The sequence below is a fragment of the Antechinus flavipes genome, chromosome 1 (genome assembly GCF_016432865.1).
Source record: "Antechinus flavipes isolate AdamAnt ecotype Samford, QLD, Australia chromosome 1, AdamAnt_v2, whole genome shotgun sequence".
Classification (NCBI taxonomy): domain Eukaryota; kingdom Metazoa; phylum Chordata; class Mammalia; order Dasyuromorphia; family Dasyuridae; genus Antechinus; species Antechinus flavipes.
Window position 1 is genome coordinate 154,341,691 of NC_067398.1, and position 13,052 is coordinate 154,354,742.

The 13,052-nt window shown below is 36.9% G+C and overlaps 1 protein-coding gene across 1 annotated transcript in view; it reads left to right on the plus strand.

Annotated features, from left to right (window-relative positions):
• Window positions 1-382: 382 nt before the first annotated feature.
• The window catches only part of SLC30A5 (solute carrier family 30 member 5), a 50,722-nt gene continuing 38,052 nt past the window's right edge, over window positions 383-13,052 (plus strand). The window contains exons 1-2 of the mRNA XM_051991637.1: window positions 383-641; window positions 12,869-12,991. Of these exons, the coding sequence (XP_051847597.1) occupies window positions 568-641; window positions 12,869-12,991 (197 nt within the window). The 5' untranslated portion in view covers window positions 383-567. The remainder of the gene's footprint in view (window positions 642-12,868; window positions 12,992-13,052) is intronic.

A 13,052-nucleotide genomic window follows, 5' to 3' on the forward strand; every position in this document is an offset into this window, starting at 1 on the left:
TCCTCTGTGGTCATCAGTCATCCACCATCCAATCATCAAGACAAGTTTAGAAAGCTATATTCATCTTCCTCCAATTCAACCTTTTTCCTCCTCTTTTTTATCCCTTGGCTTACACAGTTTCCTTGCCAGAATAGAAAGGAAAAGTAACGGAGGAGGGAGGCGGGGCGAGTGGGGCGGGGTCGCAGGTAAGGCTAGATCCTTTTCAAAGGGAAGGTGGGAATAGTGAAGGGGGAAAGGGGAGAAGCGGGGAGGAGATGGCACTCTGCGCAGGCGCACTGGGAGAGGCCGCCCCGGCCCAGCCGGATGACGTGGCCTGGCAACGTTCACGCCGCAGCAACCTCGGGGTAACCCCGCGCCTCTGAAGTGGAGCGGGAGCCGCAGCTGCAGCCAGAGCCGCCGCTCGCGGCCTAGTAAAGCCGGCCTCTGACGGCACGCGTGGGAAGGGCCTCCGAGGCCTCGGCCTGCTGCCATGGGAGAGTGAAGGGCCGGGCCCGGCGGCGGGAGATGAGGAGAGGCCGCGGTGGGGCCGGCGACGGCGGGGGCGGCTCCTCCTGAGACACGCGCGGGATGGAGGAGAAATACAGCAGCCACGCGCTCGCCGGCGGCGGGAGCCTGGGCCCAGTGGACGTGCCTAGTGCTCGGTAAGTGTCCCTAGTCCTGGGCTGCCCCCGGAGACCGCCCGAGCTCACCTTTCGGCCGCGGAATCCCCCGGAGAAACCCCACCCCCAGTTCTCCGGCTTCCCCCGGAAGCCGCCCTGAGAGTTGGGGATGCCCGCTATGCAGACAGTTTTCTCTTTGGCCACGCCGAGATTTTATTATTTGATTTTATTATATCGACACGAAATCATTCCTTCACGTTCTCATACCATGAGTTTTTCACCCATTCTCCAGTTGGTGGCCACTCCCATCAGATCTTTGTCACCGCAAAAAATAGCATATAAATATTTTCCTACGTTGCGTCCTTTTGCTCTTTCTTTGCTCTCTTTGGGGACTAAAGACGTAATAGTGATATTGCTGGGTCAAAGGGTATGTACAGCGTAATCACTTACAGGACGTAGTTCCCAATCGCGTTCCAGATGATTTAGACTCTTTACACCTCATTAATAGTGCCTGAAGGAGCTTCTTTTCTCCCAGCCTTTACACCCCTTCTGTCATCCTCCCCAGCGTCTGTCCTTTTTTATTTTTTTAGTCAGTTGTCCTTGAATACTGTCTATCATATGGGGCTGCAAATTCACCTGTTTGGAGAGTTACCCTGAAATCTTATGAAATATTTCTGCATTTGGAGCAAATGTTTATATATAATCTATTTAATTGTATAATTTGTCTTGAAAGGAGATTTGGGAGGTATGATTACCCACATTTAAATGAAGGGGCCGTAGTTAAAGAGATTGACTTCCCCAAGGCCATAAAATCAGGACAGTTTTGGCAGCAGTTCTTTGGTGGTTATCATATGATTATATGGTTGAGTTAGTTTTGTGCTGAATCCCATTTATAAAGTAATTCTTGAAAGAAAGGGAAAAAAACCTCTTTGCAAAAGTGAATCCATTCTCCAGTAATTTTTATGTTAGGTACAACTAATTACTCCATTAAAACCCTATTTCAAAGCATCCTTGAAGCATAGAAGTGTTCAAGAGCTGAGGCAGCTCAAGTTTTCTTAAATCCTGTAAGGCTTGATTTTGACTTTAACTTTGAATTTGTTAGAAGAGCTTCCTACTTAATTTCCAGGTGATACCAGGTGATAAGTTGGGAGGATCTTGGCATATTGCAACTCATGGAGATGTCTATAACATTTTTGACAACAAATTTTTCAAATCAAATTTATTTCATGAGATTTTTAATTCGTTAAGAATTTTGTAACTATTATTTGTAGCATGAGAAAGACAGTGCAAGATAAGTAAAACAAATAATATAGAATGCTAAATACCTGATGTTTACATTCTCATGCATAAAAATATAAATTTAAATCCTTAACTAAGACTCCCGAAAGATTGAGTATATGCAAAGAGACAAAGGAATTGGAAAGAAAATGAAAGGCTAGAGGAGCCGAGGGATTTTAAAAACAGGAAGTTTAAAAACAGGGATATCTACTAGGTCCGAAGTTGAAGGAGGACAAAACAGAAACTACTAATAAATAGTGGTAGAAGTACTGGGCAAAGGCCATTGCATTTGATGACTGGGAAGTTGTTCATAATCTTAAAGTTAGGTTTGGTAGAGTACTTAAGACAGAAACATGGTAAGATATGGAGTAGTAGGAACACTTAAGATGATAGGAGCATCATGAATGAAGACATTTTTTTCCAATAAAAGTAATAGCAAAGAAAAAGATGTGGAGATGGGAAGTGGTATGCATATGAATGCTCTTGACTTCCTATCTTTGCATGAAAGACAGAAAGGGGCATGCTATCCCCATCCAACAGAATCCTACTATCAAATCCTCAAGCTGAAACTTCAACTATCACCTTTAGCCTATACTTTGAGATCTGCCTACATTTTTACTTCATACTTAGTTTGAAGAATTCCCACCGTGCATACTAAGTGACCACAACATCTTTGGAGTTGATTGAGAGGCATTGACTATAGTAGATGATTTAAAAGGTATTTTTCTCCTCGCTTCTTCCGTTTCACCTGCAGATTTTCTTTGTTCCACCTCTGTCATTTTTTTCTTCTTCCCATACATTTTCAAACTATGCTTATATTTCTCCTATTTTCACTAAATCTTCACTTTGTCCACCTTCAATAGGAACCTCCATTTCCTTTCTTTTTATTCTTTTCTTATAGTCTTTTTTTTTTTTTCTGACTTCTGACTTCATTCAGTTGAAACTGTCTAGAATTGCCAGTAAGCTCTTAATTTCCAAATCTAATGACCTTTTCTCAGTCCTCATCCTTCTTGCCTTCTCTGCAACCTTTAACAGTCATCTTCTCCATGATTTTATATCTTCTCTCTAAATAATCATCTCTGTTGGTTCTCCTAAAATCTGATCTTTTCAGCCCTATCTTAATTGGATCTTCACCCATGGATATCCCCCAAGAATCTGTCTTATGCCTTCTTTCTCTACTCTTTTGCTTGATTTCATCAATTACCATGAATCCAATTATCTTAAGGTAGATGATTCAACTAAACTTGCTCTTACCTTTCTCTTAGCTTCAAGTATTGCATCTCTAGTGCCTATTGTACATCTCAAACTGAATGTCTCATAGACATTTTAATTCAACATATTCAAAACTGTTCTTTCTCCTCTCCTTCCCCCCATATTCTCAGTTCCTAACTTTACTGCTATTGTCATGGGTACCACATACACAATTAGTTGTCAAGTCCTGTCAGTTTTATATCTCTTATATTCCCTCTTCTCTCTTCTTGGTACTTCCACCACATTGGTACCTACCTATCACCTATGTAGCCTTCTGATTGGTCTTCCTGCCTCAAGTCCCTACCTTCTTCTTTTGTCTTCCTGATAGCTATCAGAATGACCTTTCTCCAATGCAGCTCTGACCTTGGCACTGCTCTTCAGTAACTACCAGTAATTCCTTGTGATCTCTAGAACCAAACAAAAAAATTTGTTTGGCTTTTAAAGTCCTTTATAACTTGACTTCTTCCTGCTTTTCCAGACTTTGTTACATCCTATTTCTATCCAGGGACATTGATCTTGTTGTTGTTCAATTTTTTCAGTCATGTCAGTTTGTGTGCATATTTCTGTTTTCAAAGTTTAGGTATTAATAATCTGAGAGGTGTAGTAGAGCTCCTTAATCTCACCATAGAGATTTTTTTTTTAAGCTATGAATGAGGAGTCCTGATTCTTCATAATTCATATACTTGTTAACGGTCTCTTTTTGTTGCAGACACTCATCAGCATTTAGTATTTAGCTTAAGAATATTATTGGATTCAATTAAAAATAAAATTTTTTGTTGGAATTTTCTTGAAAAATAATTAAGAATAAAGAAACTTGGGGCAGCTAGGTGACACAGTGGATAGAACCTGTAGTCAGGAGGATCTGAGTTTAAATCTAGGTTCAGACACTTAATATTTCTAGCATTGTGACCCTGGGTAAGTCACTTAACCCCAATTATCTCAGGGGAAAAAAAAGATAAAGAAGCTTAAGCACAATTTTAAAGTCATCCTTGCATCTGACCCTTCTCTTACTCACCTGGGACATTGGGACATCTGTTTATGTGTCTGTTCACCAAGGCACATTATAAAATGAAAATTAAATGATGGTGGATTGTCCTCTTGAAAGGCTTTCACTATATAACATGAGGGTAAATTATTAACTTGTCTAAACTTTAATTTTCCATTCTATAAAACCAGAGAAATAATCTCTCCACTCCTTCTAGTTACATATATATATCAAAATTTTCAAATTTTACAGGGCTAGTATAAATGCTAACTAATTAATCAAATTGACTGAAATCTAGTACTAATCATCTATAAAAACTATAAAACCATAGTCCATACTCCTTTGATATCATCTAGTCAAGTTAGTTTATTCCCAATTGCATATACTTTATTGACTATCAATGAGTTGTCTGTAAAGAAATTATTCTGTAAACTTTTAAGTGGGGTGATAAAAATATTAGTTATTGCAACCTTGTTGAGGAAGTAATCAATATGGACAAAAATCTGTTAAGACAAGTACAAAAGCTCTGTGAGGGGAGGACTATGAGAGTTGAGAGGAAGGAAAGATTATTTGACAGCCTAGATGCTAGACCCATTGTGTAAGGAATTACTGATCTGTTTTTAATAGAATCTAAGAGCTTTCTAACCGTGTGAGACTGTCATTTCCTCTCCTTTCAAATCTTTTGCTAAGTCTTGACAAGTGTATCTGCTGCACAACTTCTGTAAATCTGTCCCCTATTCTCTATTCCTACAGTTACCATAGTAGTTTAAGCCCTATCAACTCTTTATAAATGATTATAATAGACTTCTAACTGGCCTCCCTTATTTCAATCTTTTCCTTCCCCTATCCATTCCTACAACACAGACCTGACTTCTTTGCTCAAGAACTCTTGTTCATCATTCTTCTGGAATAAAATACAGACTTCTTAGCCTAGCAGTTAAGATCCTTCACAACCTACCTTTCCAGTCTTTATTCACATTACTCCTAACTAATTCACATTACTCAAACTGGAGTACTAGGTGACACACAGGCTGTCCTTCAGTAATCCATTGTTTTTGTTACTTCATTAACCCTTGTCTTTTTCCTACTCTATTTCTCAAATACCATCCTTCTGTGTGTGATTCTATGTAATATGTTGTAGTCTCTTAGCAGCAACTTCACTTATTTGGAGTCTGACATATCCATTATTTGTATGAAAACAGTATCACCAGAAGAATTTGGGGATCTTTAGACAGAGATTGAACCTGTGATTTTACTCACATAGCGAGTTCCTGGTGAGGAACTTCCTCTACCATTTCATGTTAGCACTTTCTCTTGAAGTCACAACTTTAGAGAGTTCTTAGGACACTGAGCTGAAATGACTTGCCTGGGATCACAACTAGTATGTATCAGAGGAAGGACTAAAACCCAGCTTTTCTGAATGTGAGGCCTGCTTACTGTGCATGCTATCTTTCATCACAAAGAGAATAATGGTTTCAGATGAAGAAATTAAAACCATTTCTAGTTATATGTAAAAATGCTTTATTGATTAAAGAAATACAAATTAAGACAACTATGAGCTACCACTTCACACCTCTAAGATTGGCCAAGATTGAAGGATGACAAGAAAAGATAATGATGAATGTTGTGGGGATGTGAGACAACTGGGACACTAATACATTGTTGGTGGAACTGTGAATGGATCCAACCATTTTGGAGAGCAATTTGGAACTATTCCCAAAGGACAACCACACTGTACATATCCTTTGATCTAGCATTGTTTATACTGGGCTTGTATCCCAAACAGATCATAAAGGAGAGAAAGGAACTCATGCACATGTAGCAGCCTTTTTTTTTAGTGCAAGGAAGTGGAAACTAAGTGGAAATGACTGAATAAGTTATGGTATATGAATGTAATGAAATATTGTTCTATAAGAAATGATCAGCAGGATAATTTCAGAAAGGCCTGGAGAGACTTAGAAGAACTGATGCTAAGTGAAGTGAGTAGAAGCAAAGAACATTGTACACAGCAACAACAAGATTATGCAATGATTCATTGTAATAGACTTAGCTTTTTCCAACAATGAGGTGATTCAGGCCAATTCTAATAGACGTGATAGAGCCATCTACATCCAGAAAGGACTGTGGGGACTGAATGTGGATCATAACATAATATTTTAACCTCTTTTGTATTGTGTACGTGCTTGTTTGTTTTCTCATTTCCCCCCCCCCCTTTTTTTTAATCTGATTTTTCTTGTGCAGCTTGATAAATGTAAAATTATGTTTAGAAGAATTGCACATGTTTAATCTATGTTAGATTACTTTCTGTCTAGGGGACAAGGGAGTTAGGGAGAAAAATATGGAACACAAGGTTTTTCCAAGAGTGAATATTAAAAACTATATTTACATATATTTTTAAAAATAAGCTATTATTAGGGTGAAAAAAAGAATATTGATGTTAAAAAATATGTTCTTTTATTTCAGGAAAAGCTTGGGGTCATTAAAAGTCTATATAGTTCCTTCACAGCAATCCAATCTGATCTCCAGTATAGTTCTAAGTTCAGCTTATTGTTTAGTGTCTATCCAAGACATATGTACTGATAGATGAACTCTATTGGTTCTCCATCCTGTAATGATCGCGTATTTAAAATCAGCCGGAGTCCGGAACTCAGGTTAAGGGAAAAATCTTCAGTCTTTATTGAAGTGAAGAGGTGAAAAAAGATTGCGATAGCAATATGGGCAAGAAGGATTGCGATAGCAATATGGGCAGCTGTGACAGGAAGCCAGCTAGCAGAGAAAGTGGGCCTGAGCTCTCCTCCCCTTCCTTTTATACTCCCCTGCCTCCATCCACCAGAATCATCATTTCCTATACAACACATCAGGACTTGCACAAAGAGTGGGCGGGGGCCATTCTTTCTCCAAGCTTATATATTAATAGAGTATGGTCCAATTACTATTTAGCCTCATGTGCTTGGGACCTCAGTGCATCAACTCAAGCCTCAGCCCATTACAATATCCTTTGACCATTTATCAATTGGAGAATGGTTTGATTTCTTATAAATTAGAGTCAATTCTATATATATTTTGGAAATGAGGCCTTTATCAGAACCTTTGATTGTAAAAATGTTTTCCCAGTTTATTGTTTCCCTTCTAACCTTGTCTGCATTTGTTTTGTTTGTACAAAAACTTTTTAATTTGATATAATCAAAATTTTCTATTTTGTGGTCAGTAGTGATCTCTAGTTGTTCTTTGGTCATAAATTCTTCCCTCTTCCACAGGTCTGAGAGGTAAACTATCCTTTTTCTAGCTATTTTCTATCATACACGCTCCATCTAACATGTTGGCAGCGTTTTCTGCTTTCTCCTGACATTTCTTTCTTTTTTTTTTTTTTTTTTTTTTTCCCCCTTTGATCCTGGGCTAAGTGACTTGCCTGGGGTCACAGAAGCTAGCTTCCAGTGTCTAAAACCTTCTTGACTCTGGGAACAATGCTGTCTCCTTTGTGATACCTAACTGCCCCTCTCCTGAGATTTCAAGGGTACCAGTAGAGCAGGTCAGCTGGCTATTATCTCTTGTTCTTGCCACATAGCTCATCTTTTCATTATCTTGACATTTTTTAGATTTTTTTTCTTCAGAATTTTTCATTGTATATGCATGCCTTACATTGCAACTACCACATGCTTCTCCACTTCCCTTTATTCCATACTCATTTTTATTATTCAGAGGTAATTGTATCCCACAATTTCCTGCCATTTTTGCAACACCAGTAGTATTATTAGGGCGAAAAAAAGCTCATTTTCCTAAAAGCTATTCAGTTCACTATTTCTTCCCTGTTCAACTCTGAGCTCACCTTGTCAATCTGTACTTCCTACCCTAGACATACTGATGAACGAATTTTGTATAGCTGTCCAAATAATATTGAAATCTGAGCAATTGATATTCTTCTTTTATTTGGTTTTCCTGTATGAATGGACTGGTCAAATTCTTTTAGGAGCTTCTCTTCCCCTTATCTCCAATGTATATTATCAGAGGATCATTAAACAGGGGTATTTCTGCTGTTATGTTTTCAAAAGAATTCCAAATGAGTTTAATATCTGAATGAGACACACCAAGTTTAAAAAAAAACCTTGTAAGGTGGTATTTTGTTCTGTAAAATCAAATGATTTTTCATAATCAACAAATAATAAACACAATGAGATCTTATATTCTCTCTTTTAGTTAAGTAGTCAAGATATGATTTATTTTTAAATATTGTTTGTGAAAATTCCCCAAAAATATACACATGGAATATATCTTCAATTTGTGAATAGATGGCACTTAGAAAATTTTATAGATGAGAGAGTAGGCATTTAGATGGTTTGTTTCTTATGTTTTCTCAGGTTTTGGGGTTTGGGGTTTTGGGGTGTTTTTTTTTTGGTGGTTGTTATTAATGTTTGAAACTCTTCCCCTCATTCAGATATCTTTTATTTTTGAATATACTCAAAACACAACTCTAGCACAGATCTCTTCTATATTAATATTCTAGAATCATGTCTGTTTTCTCTGGGAAACTTCTTGAGTGAAATTTCTAATTGGCCACTATTGTAGGCCAGGCTAACCCAGCTCTTAAGAGAAAGTTGCTACCCTTTGACAGTAAGCTTAATCTTATTCTTCTCTTATTATGGAATATCAAGAGACAAATATTACACTCATCTCACAGTATGGCTTCTTAGCTTATAAATCTGCTTTTCTGGACTCAGATGTAGACTACATTTGTCAGCAGATCTAAGAATTTTTTTGGTTGTCTTCTTGCCACTTACAGTTAAGACAGCAGCTTAAACTGCTTAGATTTCTTTTCTTTTTTTTTTATAACTTTTTATTTATAAGACATATACATGGGTACTTTTTCAACATTGACCTTTCTGTTCCAACTCTTTCCATCATTCCCCCCACCTCCTCTCCTAGATGGCAGGTAGTCCAATGCATGTTAAATATGTTAAAATATTTGTTAAATACAATATATATATATATATACATATTTATACAGTTATTTTGCTGCACAAAAAAAATTGGATTTAGAAATAAGGTAAAAATAACTGAGAAGGAAAACAAAAATGCAAGTGGACAAAAACAGAAGGAGTGGAAATGCTATGTTGTGGTCCAGTTATTTCCCAGAGTTCTTTTGCTAGGTGTAGCTGATTCTCTTCATTACTGAACAAGTGGAACTGGTTTGAATCATCTCATTGTTGAAGAGAGCCACGACCATCAGGATTCATCATCATATAGTATTGTTGTTGAAGTATATAAAATTATCTCTTGGTCTACTCTTTTCACTCAGCATCAGTTCATGTAAGTCTCTTCAGGCCTTTCTGAGATCATCCTGCTGGTCATTTCTTACAGAACAATAATATTCCATAAATTCATATACCACAATTTATTCAGCCATTCTCCATCTGATGGGCATCCACTAAGTTTCCATTTTCTACCCACTATAAAAAGGTTTGCCACAAACATTGTGGGTTCCTTTCCCTCCTTTAAGATCTCTTTGGAATATAGGCCTAATAGTATGCACAGTTTGATAACTTTTTGAGCATAGTTCCAAATTGCTCTTCAGAATGGTTGGATTTGTCCACAGTTCCACCAACAATGTATCAGTGTCCATCCCCTCCAACATTTAGATTTCTTTATGTCTACCTTCTTTAGCAGCCTTGGTCTTGATAGTAACTCAGTAATTCCTTTGACATAGGTTTTGCTGCCATCTTTCATCCCTCCAAAATCTGTTTCTTCATTATAGGTGGTAGGAATCTGGGGCTTTTTCTGTTCTTCAGCTCTTTAGCTCAATAATTCTCAGAATACTTCACATTGATTTCCTGAATATGACTTAGGAAAGTACCTTTTGTCACATCAGAAATACTATCAAGAAAATACTATTTTTACATGGGATAGTAGGGCAGGCAAGAAGAGGCAATACTAGGGAAAACCTTAATGATTTTTAAAAGACAATTAAAAACTTTTTTTCTCAAAAAATTTAATCAAAAAAATCCTCCAAATCAGATCATTATATACCTCAACAACGATACTGTTTGAGGATGTATTCTGATGGAAGTGGATATCTTCGATAAAGAGAGCCTTAATTGATCAAAGATGGACAGAAACAATAAATGGTCAAAGGATATGAACAGACAATTTTCAGATGAAGAAATTGAAACTATTACCACTCACATGAAAGGGTGTTCCAAATCACTTTTGATCAGAGAAATGCAAATTAAGACAACTCTGAGATATCACTACACACCTGTCAGATTGGCTAAGATGACAGGAAAAAATAATGATGAATGTTGGAGGGGATGTGGGAAAACGGGGACACTGATGCATTGTTGGTGGAGTTGTGAACGAATCCAACCATTCTGGAGAGCAATCTGGAATTATGCCCAAAAAGTTATCAAACTGTGCATACCCTTTGATCCAGCAGTGTTTCTATTGGGCTTATACCCCAAAGAGATACTAAAAAAGGGAAGGGGCCTGTATGTGCCAAAATGTTTGTAGCAGCCCTGTTTGTAGTGGCTAGAAACTGGAAAATGAATGGATGCCCATCAATTGGAGAATGGCTGGATAAATTGTGGTATATGAATGTTATGGAATATTATTGCTCTGTAAGAAATGACCAGCAGGATGAATACAGAGAGGCTTGGAGAGACCTACATGGACTGATGCTAAGTGAGATGAGCAGAACCAGGAGATCATTATACACTTCGACAACGATATTGTATGAGGATGTATTCTGATGGAAGTGGATTTCTCTGACAAAGAGACTTAACTGAGTTTCATTGGAGAAATGATGGGCAGAAACAGCTACACCCAAAGAAGGAATACTGGGAAATGAATGTGAACTATTTGCATTTTTGATTTTCTTCCCGAGTTATTTTTACCTTCTGAATCCAATTCTCCCTGTGCAGCAGGAGAACTGTTCGGTTCTGCAAATATGTATTGTATCTAGGATATACTGCAACATATTTAACATATATAGGACTGCTTGCCATCTTGGGGGGGGGGAGGAGGGAGGGAGGGAAAAAAACGAAACATAAGTGATTGCAAGGGATAATGTCGTGTAAAAATTATCCTGGCATGGATTCTGTCAATACAAAGTTATTATTAAATAAAATAAATTTAAAAAAAAAAAAAAAAAAAAAAAAAAAGATGGACAGAAACAGCTACACCCAGAGAAAGAACACTGGGAAATGAATATAAACTGCTTGCATTTTTGTTTTTCTTCCGGGTTATTTATACCTTCTGAATCCAATTCTCCCTGTGCAACAAGAAAACTGTTCGGTTCTGCATACATATATTGTATCTAAGATATACTGTAACCCATTCAACATGTAAAGGACTGCTTGCCATCTGGGGGAAGGGGTGGAGGGAGGGAGGGGAAAAATTGGAACAGAAATGAATGCAAGGGATAATGCTGTAAAAAATTACCCTGGCATGCGTTCTATCAATAAAAAGTTATTTTAAAAAATATAAAAATAAAAAATCCTCCAAATCTAGGCCTCAGAACAGCTTCTACTTTAAGTTATAACTGTTTACCTCTTCCCTTTGAAATCATAGTTATTGTCACTATCTTATCTCATACTCCCTTTGACTGATCATCTCAAGCTGAGTCTCTTATCAAGATCTTTTCAGTCATTCTTTTCCCTACTGTAGTTCAAAGTGTTTCTTCCATCTAACCTTTGAAAGTCTGTGTGACTGAGGAACTTTATGAACCTGAATCCATCTGTTTTCAGCATGTGGTCCTAGACCCAGATTAACCCTAGTTTTGAGCATATAGCCTCTAAGTGTTCCTGTCCTAATTTACCCAGTAAACCATTTCTTATTATTTAAGTGACTATAATGTATTGATTCTTTGATAATCCCCAGATTTTCATTTTTAAAATCTGTTGGCAAGGTATTTTTTATGGGAATGTTTTCGTTCAATGGAATTTTCTCCTCAACATAGACCTATAGGCCTAGCAAAAGTGTGTCATGGCTAAAACAATTATTTTAGTTGATATTCTTTAACTAATGTAATACAACTAAAGTTTGATCCTATGGAACTTTTCTATGATAAAACTCATTTTGAACTCATTTTACTCATTTTGAAAGAAAATCTTTCTAAATAGTATATACACTTTGCTTTCACTTTAAAATGTACTAAATATCATTGAATTTGTTCTTAGTGATAAGGGGTCATGAATTCAGGGATCAATTTCAGCAACGTTTTGGTTTATTGGGCTATTTAACCTTCTGATAAATGCCTGAAGATTACTCTTTGTTGAATTGTTGCTGCTCTCTGTATGCTTTCCTGTAACAATCCCTCTATTTCCAACTTGCAACTTTAAATTTCTGATGAAATTGAAAACCTGATGGACTATTTTGGCTGCCTAAAGACCTTTTTTTCCCCTGTATTCAACTGGATTACTCAAAATCAATAAGCATTTATTATTTGATATACCTGCTCAGGCACTGAAAATACAAAGACAAAAATAGAACTGCCTGTCATTAAAGGATTTATCATTTATCCAATAAGTAAGATGCAGATTCCCCTGATACTTTTTTATAATGGAAAAGAGTTTGGGATTTTAATTTTGAAATAGTTCCAAAAATGCTGAGATATTATAGATACTTTTTTAATATGTCAGAAAATTGTGAGATTATACTGCAACTATAACTTTTTGATAAAATGTCCTTTTCTTGTTCTAGTGTTCTAAAGCTATATGCCCTAGATACTTCAGAATACTAAAACTTATGTATCTTTCTTTTTCAGATTCACTAAATATATTATATTGCTATGTTTCACTAAGTTTCTGAAGGCTTTGGGACTTTTTGAATCATATGATCTCTTGAAAGCAGTTCACATTGTACAGTTCATCTTTATATTAAAACTTGGGTAAGTATACAAAATTTTCTCCCAACTTTTTATTTTGGTAGGAGATTCAGAGTAGATTATA